The sequence below is a fragment of the Mustela nivalis genome (genome assembly GCF_964662115.1).
Source record: "Mustela nivalis genome assembly, chromosome: 12".
NCBI lineage: Eukaryota > Metazoa > Chordata > Mammalia > Carnivora > Mustelidae > Mustela > Mustela nivalis.
The window spans coordinates 67,650,084-67,670,133 of record NC_139031.1 but is presented as its reverse complement, the minus strand read 5'-3'; the positions used below and the strand labels follow the sequence as shown (position 1 = coordinate 67,670,133).

The window sequence follows — 20,050 nt, the reverse complement described above, 5'->3', positions numbered from 1 at the left end:
AACACTAAAAATCTTGACTTCTAAGGAAATAAATTCTTATGTTTTCATACAGAATATATAGTAAAATGTAGCATTCTGTGTTAAGTTCAAAATAAAAATATCAGTGTTAATAATAAGACTACTAAATGCAGGGTTGCTTGGGTGGCTCAGTTGGTTAAGTGTCGGTCCTGGGATCGAGCCCCATATTGGGCTCCCTGCTCAGCGGGAAGCCTGCTTCTCCCTCTCCCGCTCCCCCTGCTTGTGTTCCCTCTCTCACTGTGTCTCTCTCTGCCAAATAAATAAAATCTTTAAAAAAAAAAAAAAGATTACTAAATGCTTTTTCAGATTTCTTCAGAATTTACTTGACTCTTAGATTATATCCCTTAAAAGAGAGTCAAAATACTGGCTTTGAAAGTCACCAGAAATAATTACAGATTTCTGCAGTTAGGCCATTATTTGTTATTCATTTGGGTTGAGTTGTTTTGGTTTGTTTCCAGTTGTACAAGGAATGCTTTCTATTCTTTATATTTTGTTTTCTTATTATATAAAAAGTTTACATGGTCTAAGATCACAGCCATATAATGAGGTACATTCACATAAATGCCTGTCCCATCCTGTTTTCCCCTTCCTGCTCAAGGTAACTATTTTAATATTGGTATGTCCTCTGTGATGTGTGTATTTATTCATGTTGCTCTAGACCCTTTTAAAAAATGTATTCTGAGGATCAGATGATATCCCTATATAGGTATTTTGTTCATTTTTACATTCATATCTTTAATCCCCTGGTTATGATTATCTGGTTTATTTCCTGTTATTGGTTGTTCTAAATAATACATCAATGAATGCCCTCAGGATTATACCATTTTGTATTTTTGTCACAATACCTTCGAGATAGATTTTTAAAAGAGGGATTGCTGAAGCAAAATGCAAATGCACTTATAATTTTGCTAGGTTGGGGGGCATACTTTTAAATATATGGACCTTGCCATGAAAATGTAGGAATTTTTTAAAACATTTTTATTACAGTGGAAAGAAAAAACTGTTTAACTGGAATGATCATATTTATCAAGAATGATTCATTAGTAGATTTTAAATCAAATTCATGTATAGTCTCTGGTTAATTTAAGTAAATGCCTTGAATATTCAGTTCAAAAGCTCTAACAATTTTAGTGTTATGTGTATTATGTCTTTGGAAGTAATGAAGATCTATTATGTATAAACAAATACATAATGTGAGTGGGGATGGATCGGTGGAAAGGTAGATGAAAAGAGAGTGAAAATTTGATCCCGGAAGAAAGCATTTCAGATTTTAATTAATTTACCAACTTTTTAATTCAAAAGTTATCTTATTATCCTCTAAGTGACTCAGTAGATATAAAAGTTAGTGATGTCTATATAATAGCACTTGTAATATTTTCTAAACTGTTGGTAAATCTGCAAGTTTGTTTCCTTGGACCTAAAATATAATCCAACTTTTAAATGCAGAATAAAATGTATTTGCTGGTCCTTCTTATGATCATATGTGTTAAGAGAACATGACTATATCGTCTTTTCTTTTCAGTTATGATCACTGCTGAAATCATGAAGAACAACTCCAAGAAATGAGTGAGTCATTATTTGCTTTTATATCTTAGGCACAGCAGTAATTCAACTACATTAAAATATAGGTGAATGGTAAATTAAAAATAATCGATTCACATTTGAATAGCAGCTGGTTATGTGTAAAAATACATAAAAAAGTAACCTGTAGCAATAAAAATTGATGTATAAATCATTAATGATTCATTTCCCTGTATCACCATATTATTCTTCAGATATAACCACAGAGCCAGTAGCATCCACCAGATGACATACAGGGGAAAAGGTTAAAATTACTTCTTCCAAGTTAGTTATCTTCCATGGGCAAAATAGTGTCGGGTATCTTCTCATTCTTTTCCTTCTTTCCTTCTAGCTAAAGTCAACAAAATAAAAATATCACATATCTCCAGTCCATAGACTCACTTTAAATCAACATTTCCAATATGCTTACACACTCACCTCAACTATTCTTAATGATTATAAAGTCAGTTTTACTTACTATCCACTCAAGTTAATAACTTTCTACCTTTAAAATGCAAGGATACAGCTAGTACCTGTTGAAGCTAGCCACTACAAGTATTTAACAAAACTGACTGGTACTAAAGTGCCATTTACGTAGAAATGGTCTAGAAATGGCAATTAGGACAACGGATACATAAGAGATTTCCTCAAATCTCTTCCAGAGAAATGGCTATTAGGACAACAGATACATAAAAATATAATTTTGCTTATGAATTATTTATAAAGTTAGTTTAGAAATTGAATAAGAAAAAATCTACTACCTTTTAGACAAACACGTGTGCAGTCCTCTATGTTATCAAAATTATTGTCATTCCCTCCACAGCCAGTATAGGTGAAGGCCTCACAGGCTTTGTGTCTTCGATTAAAATAATAGCGAGTTACATTACCAGAGCATTCGCCCCCATCTTTTGGACTGTAGCAATATGATGGACCTTGATGAAAGGGAAAACAAAATTAGAAATGTAATAATACCAAAATTAATAAACTGTGATGATTACAGAAGCTTCATTCTGAATTCAGAATATCATACCAAACCATTTAAAAAGTGTGTCTCAATTTTCAAGAAAGCTTGCATGCTCTAGTTTGTTAATTCTAAAATTTTTATAAACTGGAGAGAATTTCTTCTGAAGTTATGTCCTTGTATCATTTGAATGTGTTAAGAAATTAAACCCAAAAAGCAGATACGGTCAAGTAGAAATTGGTTGTGTTTCAAGGGTTGATGTATGGCATGCTTTAGTAAACTTCCTTGTGTTGGTAGATTTATTTTAAACGTTTTCATCAGTTCTCCTTCCATCATTAATTAAGTATACATTTATGTAATTCCCAAGTAGTCATTGGAACATTTTTCTTTATATAAAATATTTAAGGAAACACAAGCAACTAACCATCTTCTCATTAACTCGAGATTCTGCGTACAGGACAATTATAGAGCTTCCTCAAATCTCTTCCAGAGCAAGTTTTCCTTGTTTGTTAAATTTATGTGTCTTTCTGTATGTGTGTCTCTGCTATGCCTAGGGAGAATGCCTGTATTGCCTCTCTCTACAGAAATATTGCCCAAGTAACCTGTTATTTCAGGGACTGAGGAGGTGGGGGGGATGTAGGTAAGAAATAGGAGCAGAAAAAAGAAGGATGGAGAGGTCTTTGTCCTACACTTTGCAATTACTAAAGGTTACAGAAATCTAACCAAAAACTTTAGACAGAAATTTTCAAGATTCACCATCTGAGGTCTGGATATGTTCTACTACATCCTATACACAAGTGATTCCATATAAACCTGAATTCATAGCATTCAGAATACTGTGATTTCTTTTTTAAGATTTCTCCTTTTTTTTTTTTTAAGATTTTATTTGTTTATTTGAGAGAGAGGCATTGAAAGAGAGTATGAGAGGGAAGAAGGTCAGAGGGAGAAGCAGACTCCTTGGGGAGCTGGGAGCCCAATGCAGGATTCTGGGATCAAAACCTGAGCCAAACTGAGCCACCCAGGTTCCCTAACGGTATTATTTATTTTGAGAGAGAGAGCAAGAGAGAGTGAAGAGGGCAGAGGGAAAGGGAGAGAGAAAACTTAATCTCCATGATTGGGGCTTGATCCCAGGAGCCTGAGATCATGACCTGACCCTAAATCAAGAGTTGAATGCTTAACAGACTGAGCCACCCAGGCGCCCCCAGAATACTGTAATTTTTATATGTAAACTGAGAAGATGAGAAATAATCCTAAAGAAACAATCCCGAACAGGAAGCAAAAACTTAAATCATGCACAGCTTTGTGACTTTCTAGCCCTGAGAACTTGGCAAGTCATTAACTTCTGGTAGCCTGTACTCTCATATGTAAATGGGGGAATAATAGGTTTGATACCCTACTATATGTGAAATCATCAGAACACAAGGCATGTAATTACACATCAAAGTATTATTTTTCTTCCTTCCTAAAATCTTAAATGAAACAGAAACCCCATAAAAATAGTATTTACTTTTCTTTGGTGCACAGTAGGCCATACAAGTATCCTTGTCCGGGAAACTGTTCTTATTGTTGGGACACTCGCCAGATATGAATTTTTCACATGTCATGGAACTTAGGTTGAAGAAGTACTTTCCTGTGCGTACTCCACACTGCCCCTTACTGACTTCCAACCTGCATCTATGAGGAACTTCTAGGAAAAGGAGGGCATAAAAAATGCTAGTCAAAAATTAGCTTTAGTAATACTTAGTATTACTTACTTTCAGTATTACTAATTACTAAGTTACTGAAGTAATTAGTAAGTAATACTTCCTTAGCATTACTTCAGAACTTTACTGCATTTTCAGAAACAACTGGGGAGAAAACGGTATCACATTTAGTACCGGGATAGTAAATCCCCAGAAGACTTTTCTTTCATCCAGTTATTTAGCTCTTTTTTTTTTTTTTTTTTTAAATAGCAGTCCCAGACCCGAGTCAGCCAAATACAGTGGAAACTCTCTGTTCTCTCAGGGTGTTCTGATTTTTCTACATAGGAAGTTAATCAGACTTATTCATAGGAATACATACACATTTTTCTTTGGCTTAGTTCCTTGAATGGCGAAGTCCCATGTTTTGTTACTGGCCTTACCAGATATAATAAATATGATTAAAATGAAATAGAAACCATGATCATGGATCTCTACTATATCCCTGTACTAACCCAAAACAAGTTTGGGTGTCAGGGGACAAAAGGAAAAGTTACAGTTAGCTAAATCACACCTTAACAATAAAATCTGCTGAAAAGTTTGTCAGATTGATGGATAACCGACAGGAGGAAACAGGGCTCTCCAGGAGGCATAAAAAAAAACACATGGGTTTAGAACTAAGGATAAACAAAAGGACTTATGTGGTACCCAATACATCACCCCTGCATTATTATGCCCTACGATGAACTCTTGCTCTGAGTCTGCACAGTCCCTGAATTATGATAAATGCCACTTAGGAGAGAAATTTGTTAGCCAGTGTAAACTTGGGATTACTTTCTGGAAATAATAAGCGAGCCTTACTTAATGTTTAAGAAAATAAAGGCTAAAACTTACTGTAGAAAATGGGATCTGTGAAATTAAGTTACTAGCAGCCAGGAGATCTGAGCTTGAGCAAGGCCACTTACTGTCTATCCTCCAGCAAGCTTCATTGCAGTCCTCCAAAGTTCTGAAATTGTTGGCATTGCCCTCGCAGCCTCCATAGAAGAACTGGCGGCAGGTCTGTGTCAACCTGTCATAGTAGTAACGGCGAAATAGGGCTCGGCAGATCCCCTCGTCGGGGGGCAGGAGGCAGATGTCTGCATTGTTTCCTTCTGGAGGAGCAGAAGGAGAGCCTGAGAGAGGGAAGGAGGCCTGCCACGTCTCCGGGAAGGTAGAGGCTTCCCAGGGACTTCTGTCCCTCTGCTTCCCCGCACAAGGGGAGTTGCAGAGAGAAAAGTACAAACTTCTGCAGGAGTATATCTTCCCGCGGCTCCCAGACGTCCTGTGCGACAGGGGTCTGGGGAGAGCAGGCAGAGAGAGCAGGGCAGAGAGAGCAGGTGCAGTCTGGAACCCCACAGTTGCAGCACCACCCCTGCTTACCCCAGGGCAAAAGCCCGGCGCAAAGAGGAGGGGTCCCTGGAAGGGGCAGTACCTGGAGAGCTCTGAGCATTGACTCCCCGCCCGCTCATCAACAGGACCAACCACACAAGTGTAACCCCTATGTCGGTGATAAAGTCCATGCTGTCCCGTTTGAGTGGCCCTCGGGGCGAGGCGTTTCTTGAATGTGCAGGCAGGAAGAGGGTGCACAAGGTCCAGTCTCCAGGCAGCCTGGGTGCCGATGTGGTGGGTGCCTGCTTTATGTAGGGTGATTGTCCTTCGGACCCCGGACAGGGGCGGAGCATGCCTGCGTGAAGCTGGGGAGGCTGATTCATGCCCCACAGGCTGTGACCTATCACAGCCCTGTGTAGGAAAGTGCGGGGACGGGGGATGGGCGGGCGATTCCCCACCAGGTAGAACGTGCCTCCCAAACTTTCTTCTAGCTTTGAGGGAGTGACTAGACGTGACATTATGTGAGTGATAGGAAGTCCACAAGCTAGAGGGAAATGACCTGGGGGTGATTGCACAAGGTTCCAGCTTGCAGCATCACAGGGAAGCCTGAATCTCCATGATGAAAGCACCGCGTCCAAGTATTTGAAGGCAGAGAGCAAGTGTGAAATTCAGCTGAGGAGAGCCTAATTCCTTGCAATGAATTATTAGATTAGATTAGATTAGAAAGATTAGAACGTTAATTATGTGTATTTATTTACATTTATGCATACGTACTTCTTTCAGTCAAGATTTAATTTACATTTAATAAAAGGCTCATGATAGATCTTAAGTGTACAGCACTATTCCAGTCAAGAATTAGAACTCTTGCAGCACCCCAGAACATTCTCTCATACCCTCTCCCAGTCAGTCCTTCTGATCCCAGGCAGGGGCAACCACCTACCACCAGAGTCTTGCCTGTTCTTGAAAAATGGAATCATAAAGTGTGTGTTGTTTGTACTTCTTTTGCTCCACTACTGTTTTCAAGATGCACCATGTTATTGAATAGTTCATTTCTTTTAAATGCTGAGTCCAACGTATGAATACTACAAATGTCCTGTTACTGGTCATTGCGTTGTTTCTAGTTGGAGACTGTTATGAATAAAGCTGCTTAGTCCGTACATACTTGTTTAAGCTTTAATTACTTGTGGGTAAAATATATATAAATGTTTAAAAAAATGCCACTTCTCCAAAATGATTGTATCATTTTATATCCTCCCCACCCCTCATCAGCCCTGTGTTAGTATTGTGGCTGTGTTTTTTGAGCTGGAACTTGAAACTCCATAGGAAGGTGGCTGTAGGGGATCCCTTCCTGCCCATTCCTAATCGTCAGTGCATGAACGTTCATTGCTCCTCTGACATATTAGCCTGGGTCTGATTTTTTCTTCATACAAAACAAACTATTTATGCTTGGATTTCACATGAAATACTGAAGATACTTTTGGTGAACATTTTAATGGATTCTCTTGATGAATGTGTCTTCCTCCCCCTTTTCCTCTTGTTGTATTTAATATTCTCCAGAGAACAATTATTCCTGGCTTCTCCTGAGGACCTGGAAGGAGTTTTCAGGAGTTCCCCGTCAAAGTTTCTGAGAAACCCTATGCTCACAGAGAGTTAATAGTCCGGGACAGTTTGCACACTAAATCCCTTGTGCCAGTTTTCAGTTATTCTGATGTCATGCCGTAGAATCCTGTTCCTAAGAAAACTAGCCTGTCCCGGAAATATTCAGTGTTCACTGATGCTGTCAGGTTACCAGATATCTATGATTAACAGTCCAAGATGTGAGGACAAATGTTTAACAACCAGCTCTCAGGAGGGGAACTTAGAAGTGTTTGCTGATTTGTATAGTCTACTGATTTCCATGGTTTGTCAGTACTCCCGATACGGCCAATTTCAAACAACCAGAACTGGAAATAGATAGGTACAATCAGTTCACTGGAGCTGGCATGCACTGGCTTTAGCATGTGAGCCACTGCAACACCAGCTGTTTTGGAAAGACACATTCATAGGAGAATCAGATGAGCCCTTCCCAAACGTTAAGAGAGAAGGAAAGTTTTACCAAACAGCCAGTATCACTTTCAGGAGAAAAGTTAATTCAGCTTCAAATTTCCATTCTTCTGAATATGATTTTCATTCTTCTGAATATGACTAAATATATCTCCCATATGGACTAAAATAAATTCAAGGACTGATTCAAACTTGCCATTCAGCGTTGACTATTGTCATTTTTGTTCTTTGTTCTCATGTGCTGGTACTTTTTAATCATCTTTAAGCTTCATATAAAAAGAAGAATCTTATATTAGAGGAGGTGATTTTGGAAAATTGCAGGATGCAATGGGAAAATGAATTTTATCCCTTGCTCCTTTGGACAGTCACATAAACTCTCTAAGCCTTGGTTTCCTTATCTGTAAAATGGATAATGAGTGTATTTTTACATGAGTGTTGTGAGGATTAAAGGACAAGGGCCTCAGCACTCAAAAAGATAGGCTTCAGTGCCTTATACACAGGCACAGGATCCAGACAGATTGTCCATGTTTTGAGTCCAATTGAGAGCCTTGGCCCAAAACATTAAGATGGAACTACAGCCAGGAAAGAGCAACATGAACTGGCCTCGTAGGATGAAAGCCTGTGACATTGCTCTCATCAGCTCTCCTCTTTGGCTGAGCTCTGTGGTGCCATCTCTGCCTAGGAAGGTGTCACACAATCATATATAACTTTGGGATGGTTTCTCCTGGGGAAATGAGCTTAGGGTTCTTTGAATCAGAGCAGAGGCCTTAGTCCTAGTAAGGACACAGGATGCTGCATTCCCATGGAGGGGAAGGAGAATGGGGAAAGGGCCAAAATCAGGCCGTTCACCCCCCAGGTGTAGAGTCTATGGACACAGGGCAAAATTCATGTTCAGAGGCACTCAAGAAATGTTAATTACCTTCCTTTATTCTATGACAAATCAGGTGCATCTTTCACACCCCTGTGACCACTGAGCAGAGACAGGGAAGAAGAATTCAACAAATGGGGCCAGTTAGAAGTTTGAGATGATCAGGCCAAGTTATCAGGAAGGAAATTATGCCTCTTAATTGCAAACCACTTGAGTATCTTTATATCCCTGAAAAACATATCTTCCAATGTAAGGGGAATCTAAATTTTCTGGGATTATTTTAAATTACTGAATTCATCTTTAGCATCATGTGGAAGGAGCCATGTGATCACAGCAACCAGCCTCCATAAGGATGTCACAGTGCTTCCATATCCTTAAACCAGTATCTAGGCCAAAAGTTTACCACATAGCAAAGGAAAAGAAGTCCTTTATCCAAAGTCAACAGGAAGTGGAAGGCTGGAGGGAACTACAAAGAACAGTCACCCAGATTGATTTGTCATTGTTACACCAAGTATTAACTTTAGTGGCTGTGGCTAAAAATAGAGCTTCAAAATAGTTCGGAGTTCTGTGAAATAAGGCATGGAGTTCTTATAATCTGAATGTTGAAGGAACTATAAATATTCTCCATTCCACTATTTTCATTTTACAGAATTCTGTATTGAGATCTTGCCATGTTTCCTTACCTTCGTTGTTGACAGAGCTGAAGACTAGTTCTTGATATTCAGCCCTGTATTCTTCCTTACATCCCTGTACCTGGACTCCTTTTACTGCACGGAGACCTCAGAGTGGAACGTTAAATATCAGAATGAAAACACACGGAAGCTTCAGGAACACCTGTGCGTGTGTCAGATCCTTGCTTCTAGGTCTTTCTCACCATCTCCCACATGCCCTCCCCCAAAATGGAGACTAAGTTGATTTGGAACACATTAGTTCCTAGAAGTCCCAAGTCTCAAGTAAGATGTTCTATCTTCTGAGAGCCACACAGGCTTGGACGGCGATTATGAGTTTAACAAGAGGATTAAGACAGATGGTCTTCCTCCCTGTCAGACACCTCAGAGAGAAGTGGCATGTCTAACTCATAAATGAATGAGGTGAATTAACTGAACCGGTGATTTGGGGATATATATTATATATCATAGTCACTTAAGGAGTTACATTGATTAACTCCTCAATAAGCAAAATTCTTGCTGCCTGTTAGCTGAAGTCCTGTCAAAATAAAATCTGAAGTGAGTCCATCTGGCACGAACAAGAATTTTACACGTTTGATAAGAAAGGCAGTTGATCTCTTCTGAGAGATTAGGGATCACGAGGATTTTGTTCAAGTTTAGGCAACTCTTTCACCTGCAAGGTGTTTTTCTAGGGAGTTGGGTCACTTAGGAAATGTTTACTCTAGTGCGCCCTCTGTCGTATAGAGAGTGCGTCTGTGAGCAGTGTATAATAAGGTTGAACCCATTAAGAGGATGAGACATTCCCTGTGCCTAATTTTATTATTCTTGTTCTCCTTAGGGGAACGAGATAATGGGGTATTTAATGTGTCTCTTACCGTGATCATTTCTTCATCCATATATTTTAAAAATAAGCAGAATTACTATTTAATACGTGCCAAACCTTCTGCTAGGCGTTTTGGAATTCAAAGACAAATACATATAGGGATCTCCTAGCATAATAGAGTAGAAGAGTAGACATCACAACCCAACTGCAATATCGCATTTTCAGTACAATATTAAAGATATGTACTAGGTTTTATGGGATTATAGAGGAGGAAATAAAATTTTGGTAAGAGCTCAGTTCAAAACAAAAGCCAATCTACACAAACATCTAACATTGTAACTTTTATGCCTGTGGGACAGAGACTCATTCCTTAAACAGCTGCTTGCTTAGGTCAGGTTTTTTTTTTTTTTTTTTTTTTTTTTTAGGTGTTGTGATTCTAGCAAAGCATTGCCTTCTGTAGAAAGGCAGAATCTCAAAAAAACCCTTTCTCTTCTACCTAGATGTATGTTCATCCAGCTATCATGCCTACTTAAGAGGCAAACCATCTTTTCTCTTACTCACACTGCTGCATACTTAACTATGTAGGGCACCCAAAATGTTGGGACAAAGTTTGGACTATTTTATCCAAGACTTTCCTAGCACAGTATGGCTTCACCACCACCTGCCCAGAATTCTAGCCTGGGCTACTAATCCACCAGAGAGTGGCATGTCAAGAAGGGAGGAAAGACATAGAAAATTGCCCCTAACTCCTGTATATCATGTGGGAATAGCAAGCACTATAATGAATATGATGTTTATTGAGAGTTTACATCTCCCACAATCACCACTGAGGGTGATACTTTATGCTTCCCACTCTGCAAATGAGCACTGAAACTTAAGGTGAATATATGATGGCGCCATGTCTATACAGTTAGTTCAGGCCATTGGAATCCTGATCCACTGGTCTCATTCCCTGTACAAATGTATTTCTCTTACATATTAGTGGGGCCCGAAGTCGGGTTTATTATATATAACATGTGCTCATGACCTCAGTTCAGTACCCGGACAGCTAGATTACAGACTTCCTTTTCACTCAAACATGAAGTTTGTAGTTGAGAACAAACAGATCACTGCAATTTAAATACATTGCTATAATACTCTAAGAGAAACACCTGCCAAAGTTAATAATCAGATTAGAGGATTGAGAGAGTTAATCACTAAATCCTTATTTTCAGGGTTATATATAGCAGAAAGTAATGAAGCTTGACCTTTCAAGTATAAAGACACTCTTTCTTACAAAAATATTGTCCTTTCTTTATACCTTAGCCCAAATCTCATGTTAGTTATACAATACTTACTAACGTGTCTGTCATAAACCCTGCATATGCTCGTTTATTCTAGTTTTATATAGAAAAGCGTTCATCTCTTAAGTCAAACAGGAGGGACGTCCAACCTACCATTTGGGGGCAGGGGGAGGCCATAGTTGCAGTTTGAAAGGGCAATGTATCTCCTAAGACTCTTACTATTTCTTTGGGGGTGGGGTGTATCTCTCTTGGCTACTAGCCAAGGAAGAAAACTGAGTCAAACCAAAAGGTGTTATTGGAAGAGAGTTGACTACACTAGCATGGACTAGGTCTACTGAATGAGCCAGAGAAGTGTGAACTTCCTTTTGGTCAGCAGGATGTCTGGCACTCTCTTTCCTTCCCTTACAGTAGAAGGCATGCCCTGGTCGAACCAGACACCTACACTGCAGCTACTGCCCTAGGTCCTTTCACCTCTTGCCTTCTAGAGGACTTTACTCCTCTCACTCCTCTGTAACATCCGTTCTTTCAATAGTTTCCATTTCTATCTCTGATTTTTTTTTCCCATCCCAAACTTAAAGTTCATATTTGACTTTCCACCCCTTTCTTGTTAGAGCCTTATTTCATTGCTCCCTTTCCCAGCAGAAATCTTATCTTCACTATCTGCCTCCACTTCCTCATCTCCCCCCACCCCATTGCACTCTGATTCAACTTCCACATTGGGAAGAGGAAGAACAGGAAGTGCTCCCATCAAGGGCACCTCATCCTATTGCCACATCTTACTGGACCTCTCAATTCATACAACATCCAAAGCTGTTGCCACTGAGGTCACCAGGGACCATGTTTTTCCATTTCAGCAGTATTTAACCATTTCAGATTCTTCCTCACTCTTGAAATGCTTTTCTTTTAGTTTTTAGTTTTTCCACATTCTTCTGGTTTCCCCTACTTAGTTGATTATTCCTTCTCAATCTGTCCTTCTCCTCTACCTGCCCATTAAAAGTGGAATGACTCAAAGTTTAACCTTGAGAACTCCTTTCTAACTGAACTTTCTTCTTACGTGATTTTAAGTGTACACACACACACACACACACACACACACACATATTTGTGTATAGTCTTTACCTCAGCTCTGAATTCCAAATGCTTACATCTTCTAAATATCTCTACCTGGATATCTAATAGACATCTCAAATATTATGTCTTTTTTTTTTTAAGATTTTATTTATTTATTTGATAGACAGAGATCACAAGTAGGCAGAGAGGCAAGCAGAAAGAGAGGAGGAAGCAGGCTCCCTGCTGAGCAGAGTGCCCGATGTAGGGCTCTATCCCAGGACACCGGGATTATGAAGCTTGGGGCTAACAGGTGCTCCTGAATCCTCATGTCCTGTGGACTTGTAGTTATTGGAGAATAATAGTCACAGGACAGAGGCAGACTTACTGTGTTTTCACTTGCTCAGCATTTTGCATATTGGGTTTCATTGAGAGTTAAAAGCTGTTCTGAAGGGAGAAGAAAGCCAGGCTGCAATCAGGAAGCATATCTGTATAAGCATTTATAGTAATTTTCCATAAGACCTTAGTAAAAAGGGATTTGGATTTCCTCGGCTCCAATATCTTATTGTCATTTCTTTTCTCATTCAAAATAAGTATGCTCATACCTAATTTTGAATTTCTAAATTGTTTTTTACCCGAAGATGGTCTCAAAAACTCCAGAAGCTTCAGATGTCACATGGAAAATACCAATTAGGAAGCCCTGGAGAAGACTGGAACTGAAGCAAAGAGCTAGTGTATGTATTTTGCTGGCTTCACATTTATAACCAATGGGGTAGTTAATTACTACCCACTCCCCCATCTCCTATTATTTCACTTGTATGAAGGTTGATTCTCTGATTCTCTGTTATAGGTGCACTGCTCTATCTTCGTTATGAGTCATATCCCTTAACATTATTTTCGTCATTCTTTGTCTATTTAAACCTTGTTTTTAATCCATGTGATTTAAAACAAGTTATCTTCACTGATTTGACAGGTATGTTTGAGTCCTTTTATAGTATGTTACATTGTTTAGTCTGGTTTTCTTTAAATTAATTGACTTTATTTTTCAAAAGTTACAGGTTTATAGACCTATTGAGCAGACATTAGGTGAGTTCCTATATATATCCCCTCTTCTCCTGCACGTAATTTCCCCTATTATTAACATTTTCCATTAGTGTGGTGTATGTGGTACAATTAATTAACTAAAATTGGTTATTATTATTAACTAAATTCTGAAGTTTGCACTAGGGCGGCTTACTCTTCATGTTGTCTATTCAAAGGGTTTCAACAAATATATGTTATGTATCCACCAATGGATTACCATATAAAATAGTTTCAATGCCCTAAAAATCGACTGTGCTCTATGCATTTATTCCTCTCTCTCACCCCTCAAAATCTTGACGGCCACCAATACTTTTGCTGTCTCTATAGTTTTGTCTTTTGCAGAATGTCACATAGTTAGAATCACACAGGATGTAGCCTTTTCAGAATGGCTGCTTTCACTTGGCAATAAGCATTTAATGAGGAACATCAAATATCCTCCATATCTCTTAGTGGTTTGATAGCTCATTTCTTTTTATTGCTAATAATATTCCATTCTATGGAATGGATCCATAGTTTGTTTATTCAGTCACTTATTGAAGGACATCTTGGTAGCTTCCAATTTTTAGCAAATATAAATAAAGCTGCTATAAATTGTGTGTAGGTTTTGTTTTGACTTAAGTTTTCGACTCATTAGGGAAACTTCTAGGAGCATGAATGTTGGATCATATTGTAAAACTACATTTAACTTTGTAAGGCTGGGCTCTCAGGGGTTTTTAATCTCTCAAACTGGCTCATTCGCAGCCTCTAGCAATTAGTCAGTTTATAGCCTACCAGTTTCTGGTATTCATTGTGAGCTTCTGCTTCTGGGCCTCTCTGCTCCTGGTAAGCCGTGATTCTCTGTATTCACCTTTCTGTTTATTTTTCGGGGTGATAGTTTACCCTGTGACATCAATAATCTAATGGATCTAAGAAGAGTTGATGGTTTTGTTTGTTTTGGGTGTTGGGAGGACAGAAGGACAATTTTCAAGCTCTTTACCAAAGTCAGACTGGAAGCCAGAAGTCTATCTTATTTTTTAAGCATTTATCTTTCACTCGGTGTTCTGTTTTCTTTGCTTTTTATTCCAACTGTCTGGTATTTCTTTTTTACTGGTACTTTACAATTTTACTTTTATCAAATGCCCTCAGTCCCCTCCTTTTTTAGTCCTTAAGTGTCTGTTCCCTACTATGAGCTACAAGAAAATTAACTCATAACTTCTACCCTCCACTGGTAATTTAATTACATAATTTTACTCAACAGTATGATCTTACTTAAGTGTATATTTGTGAATATGTTACTGTTCCAAGTACTTGATTTCTCAGCTGTAAGTGGTATCCTTTGAGTCTTGCTATCACAGCTGATTCCATGTTCCACTTTCTCTTTCCTTTGCCTCCTGATTTTTGTTAGTTGTTTCATTTCTACATTGACTGAGCAGAAGTCATTCCATTCTGTTACCCTTATTCTCACTTTTCAGTCTTAAATTCTCAGCTAATAACTTTCAGAGCTCCAACCAATCCTTTTCCTCATGTTTCTCTTTATTACATGCATGGTTAAAGATTCTCCTCTAGGATTGTGTCCATTCAATTTAAGATTTCTGATATATTGGCATAAAAACGGTAGCAAATAGGCTCTTATCATCCGTATAACCTGTATTCATATCTGTACTTAGGTCTTTTGACAGTGATTATTTTTGTCTTGTTTCTTTGTTTTTATTTTGTTAATCTTGCCAGAAGTTTATGAATTTTATTGATATTTTCAATTAACCAGGGTCCGTTTGTTTGGCATTATTTACTTTGTCCATTTACCTTTGCTTCTATACCACTAATCCTTCTGTGTTTTTCTACTTTTTGAGTTTTGAGGGTTTGTTTTTGTTTTTAACCTTATTGCATTGTTCTGACTGGTGTCTTGGGAAATAAATGATTAAAACAGCAGGTCTGCAATGCATCTGCTCTCCTGGCCAGAGGAGGAGATGCCCTGGAAAAGAAAGAAGGCAAACACCCTAGTTTAATCTCTGTGTAAACATACCAGTGACAGACTTCACAGCAAATAGACAAAATGGTTTTGTAGAAGGAGAGGTCTTGTTATGAAAGGCTGTTAGCAGGATGTACCTGGCCATTTAGAAATGCTCCAGAGAACCTGGAATCTATAGATTTGTAGGACATAATTGCCTGAAAAATATCATGTAAGCTATAACTATCTGAGTATAAAGCAGAGATGGTTTATGACCTAAGAAGTTCCTTCAACATGGGTGTTCTGTGTTAGAGAATTTCTTATATAGTTTTAAAAAAAGACCTGAGAATGCTCAGCTTGAAGTGCTAGACTTCTCCACAGATTGACTATGCTTTTTGATTATTTGCATCCTCGATATTATTGATAAAGTTTGATCTCTTATTTGTGTCTGGCTTATTTGACAATCCAATCCTTTTTAAAAAAATTATTTTTTATAGAAGTATGGTTTACAATGCTATATTAATGTATATTAATACATAGTGACTTGACAACTCCATACATTAAGCTAGGCTCACCATGATAAGTGTAGTCACCATCTGTCACCATACAAAGCCACTGGAATATTATTGACTATATTTCCCATACTACCTTTATCCCCATGATTTATCCATTTTGTAACAGGAAGTTTGCATCTCTTAATCCCTTTCACCTATTTCTCCCATCTCCTTAGCTGCCTTCTCTCTAGCAAACACCAGTTCTTTGTATTTGTGGGTCTGTTTCTGTTTTTGTTTGTTCATTTATCTTGTTTTTTACATTTCACATATAAGTGAAATCAGATGGCCTTTGTCTTTCTCATCTGCCTTTTTTCACTTAGCACTGTACTTCCTAGGTCCTTCCTAGGTCCCTCTGTTTTGTGGCAAATGGCAAGATCTCATTCTTTTTATGGTTGAGTAACATTACATTGTATATGTATACCACATCTTCTTTATTTATTCATCTATTGGTTGCTTGCATATATTGGATATTTTAGATAATGCTGCAAGAAACATGAGGGTACATATATTTTTTCAAATTAGTGTGGTTTTTTTGGGGGGGGGGTAACTGTGCAAGAGTAGAAATTTTAATTTTTTGAGGATCCTCTGTACTATTTTCCACAGTGGTTGCACCAGTTTATTTGCCCACCAGCAGTGCATGAGAGTTCCTTTTTTCCCCCACATTCTCATTAACAGTTGTTATTATTATTATTTTATTTTAGCCATTCTGACAGGTATGAGATGATATCTCATTGTGATTTTGATTTGTATTTCCTGGATGATGAGTGATGTTGAGCATCTTTTCATGTGTTTTTTGACCATCTGAATTTTTCTTTAGAAAAATGTCTATTCAGGTTCTTTGGTTTTAATTGAAATTTTTTTTTTTTTTTGGTGTTAAGTTGTAGAAGTTCTTTATATATTTAGATATTAGCCCCTTATTACATATATTATTTGCAAATATGTTCTTTCACTCAGTAGATTTCCTTTTTATTTTGTTGGTAGTTTCCTTCACTGTTCAAAACCTTTTTATTTTGGTGTAGTCCCAATAGTTTATTTTTGCTTTTATTTCCTTTGCCTGAGAGGACATACACAGAAGAATGTTTTTAAGGCCAATGTCCAGAGATTACTCCCTATGCTTTCTTTAAGGAGTTTTATGGTTTCAAGTCTTAGATTTAGGTCCTTAATCCATTTTTGTGTATAGTATAAGAAAGAGTTCCAGTTTCATTCTTTTATATATGGCTGTCCAGTTTTCCCAGCACCATTTATTGAAGATTGTCTTTTCCCTATTGTATATTCTTAATTCCTTTGTCATTGATTAATTAACCATGTAAGTACGGGGTTTCTTTTATGCTCTCTGTCCTGTACCATTGATCCTGATCCATTGTGCTAGTACCATACTCTTTTGATTACTGTGTCTTTGTAGTATATCTTGAAGTCTGGGATGGTGATACTTCCAGCTCTGTTTCTCTCTCTCAAGATTACTTTGACACCAATCCTCAATCCTTAATTTGGATGCTCAACTTGTTAAGCCTTTCATATTTTCTAACACATGAATTCAATACTAACCTTTTTTTCCTAAGTACTTCTTAGTTGCCTTCTACATGTTTTGATAAGTAATATTTTCATCATTATTCATTTCAAAATATTTTCTAATTTAAAATGATTTCTTTCTGATCCATGAGTGTTTTCCTAAATTTCCAAACAAAAGTGATTTTCTAGTTAACTTTTTATTGCTGACAACTAACTTAACTGTGTCTTTTTCAAAGAATGTTGTTTAAATGATAATCAGTACTTAAAATTGGTTGAGTCTTGCTTTGATTAGATGGTAATATTACTTTATAGGAAAATTTTGATTACTAAAACAACCCAAGAAGATACAGAAAGCTTGAGTAAATTAAAAGTCATAAATAAAATAGAAAAAGTCAAAGAACTTCCTTTAACAGAGTGCTAGGCTTAGACAGTTTAAGGTATGAGTTATTAAAATCCTCCAAAAACCAAAATAAATAAATAAATAAACCGTATAATGTGGTTTTAAAAACCATAGCACAGAAAAACAATAGAATATTTTAGAACATTTTTTTTTGGTCTGGTATAATAATGCCAAAATATGACAGAGCATTAGAAAAACAGAATTTAGACCAAATGTTTATAAAAATGATCCAATTGGGGTGCCTGAGTGGCTTAGTCAGTTAAGCATCTGCCTTCAGTGCAGCTCATGATCCCAGGGTCCTGGGATCAAGCCCCATGTCAGGCTCCCTGTTGAGCCTGCTCAGGGAGCCTGCTTCTCCCTCTCTCTCTCTCTGTTGCTCCCACGCTTGTTCTGTCTCTCTCTCTCTCTGTGTCAAACAAATAAATAAAATCTTTTAAAAAAATTATCAAATTGAATTCAGCATGACATTTAAGTTTTACTATTCATATAAGGCTTATGTTTTAGAATTTATAAATAAACCTATATTGATATATCTATTAGGAGGAGGGGCAAGATGGTGGAGTAGTAGGAGACCCTGTTTCAATCTATTAGATAATCTGTCATATCAAAGAAAAATGTCATATTTACATGCTGAATATCTGTATAACTAGATCCATGATGTATTCTTGATATAAGGAAAATCTAGTAAATGAGAAAAATGATTATACTTCATTAATCTGATAAATAATACTAATTTCAAACCTGTAGTCAATGGCATCATTAACTATAAAACACAAAAGGTATATTGATAAAAGTCAGAAATGAACAAAAGTACTTTCCTCACTATTATGTATCACTGTTTCTGAAAATGATAGCCAATGCAACAAGGCAAGGAAAAGAATAAGTTGTTTAGTTATTGGCAACAGGAGATATAATTATTATTTGCAAATTTTATGATTCACTCTGTGGAAAAACTTTAAAACTCATCTGTTATATTATTTTGGTTAAAAAAGATTTAATATTTGATTAATCAGAAAATAACTGGTCCCCAAATCATAGCTTTTCTATTTAATAATAATTATGAGTTAGAGTATATGTTTTTTAAAACATTTCCACTAATACAAACAACAAAACTTTTTTAAAAATGGAAACAATTTTAAATAAAAAAGATTTAAGTGAATCATGATGCGCTAAGGAATGGGTTTTTTTCTTTGTTATTCTAATATAACACCTAACAAGGAAGATCCAAAGGAAAGATCTTCATCTTTAAGATAGTCAATGTAGCTCATCTTTGAAAGAAACAGGGGTTGATATTAGGATTGTCTTCCCTAAAAGGAAGTGAGATCCATGGATTTATAGTAGCTATTTTTGGAATGTTAGATTACATTACAGGAAATAATTTTTTAGCCTTTTATTTCCATAGAGTGTAATAAATTATGGAATCCTGAGGAATTACTGGCACAGGCGAAAGGGCAAGGGTTACACACATACCAATTGAAACATGCCTGATTCTTTTCACATAACACCTTTAGGGAACACCTTCCAAAGAAGGTGACTGTGAGTCAGTAAGGCCTGGGTGTGGCTGAGTAAGGAATATTCCTGACTCCAACATTAGTAAGCAGGATATGGATTCAATGGGTGCCTACGTCCTTTGTAGGAGCAGTTGATTTGGTCAAGTGGCTAAGCAAAATAACCCCATTACACCCCAAAGAAGCATAGCAGAGTGCAGATGTTTGCTGACAGTCCGTCCTGTTCCATAAAAGGATAAATAGGTACTGTGGACAGGGAGGCGACTTCTCCCTGACTCTAAAGTTGAATGTCTAGAGCTATCATATGTGACTGAAGAAGTTTGTCAGCTCCCAATAATCTTAAATTATCCCAAGTTAAGGGAAAGAATTTTCATAGATTGGTGTTGGACCTTCCACCTGTGTTGATGGTAGGTTCTAGAAAAACATCATAATATGATTTGATAAAATAAAGAAGATGGAAATATGACCGTAACTGTACCCTTTATGTTATTTATGTATATATTATGCAAATCCACTTAATGGTATGGGATTATTTTTAAGATGCAAAGCAGATTCTAAAATTAAAGAACAAACATATCCAAATAGTGAAGAAATTACTTTTAAAAAGAAATAAAACACTGCAATATTATTATAAAAATTTACACAGAGCCTTAGAAAAGAAAGTCAAGAAATAACCATTTGTCCATTTTTAAAGAAGAATAAATACCTGGCCTTTAGTAGTTAAATACTTTAATGTGTCTTGGGACTATTA

The 20,050-nt window shown here is 37.2% G+C and overlaps 2 protein-coding genes across 14 annotated transcripts in view; one reads left to right on the top strand and one right to left on the bottom strand.

Annotated features, from left to right (window-relative positions):
• LOC309845537 (tissue factor pathway inhibitor 2-like) overlaps nt 1–5,981 on the bottom strand; it is a 137,062-nt gene extending 131,081 nt beyond the window's left edge. For 3 of the 6 annotated variants that reach the window (XM_082693644.1, XM_082693641.1, XM_082693642.1), the window contains exons 1-4: nt 5,690–5,981; nt 5,184–5,390; nt 4,047–4,226; nt 2,340–2,510 (exon numbers count right to left, since the gene is read on the bottom strand). In XM_082693644.1, coding sequence (XP_082549770.1) covers nt 2,340–2,510; nt 4,047–4,226; nt 5,184–5,390; nt 5,690–5,969 — 838 coding nt within the window. In that variant the 5' untranslated portion in view covers nt 5,970–5,981. Of the gene's footprint in view, nt 1–1,286; nt 1,931–2,339; nt 2,511–4,046; nt 4,227–5,183; nt 5,391–5,689 lie in introns of those variants that run through there. The other 3 variants (XM_082693643.1, XM_082693640.1, XM_082693639.1) reach the window with 3 other exon arrangements.
• Nucleotides 1–20,050, top strand: part of GNGT1 (G protein subunit gamma transducin 1) — a 353,394-nt gene that overhangs the window by 287,840 nt on the left and 45,504 nt on the right. For all 8 annotated transcript variants that reach the window (XR_014301331.1, XR_014301332.1, XR_014301333.1 and 5 more), the window contains 4 exons: nt 1,541–1,584; nt 12,960–13,052; nt 13,169–13,291; nt 13,371–13,404. The gene's annotated coding sequence lies outside the window, so the exon portion shown is untranslated. The remainder of the gene's footprint in view (nt 1–1,540; nt 1,585–12,959; nt 13,053–13,168; nt 13,292–13,370; nt 13,405–20,050) is intronic.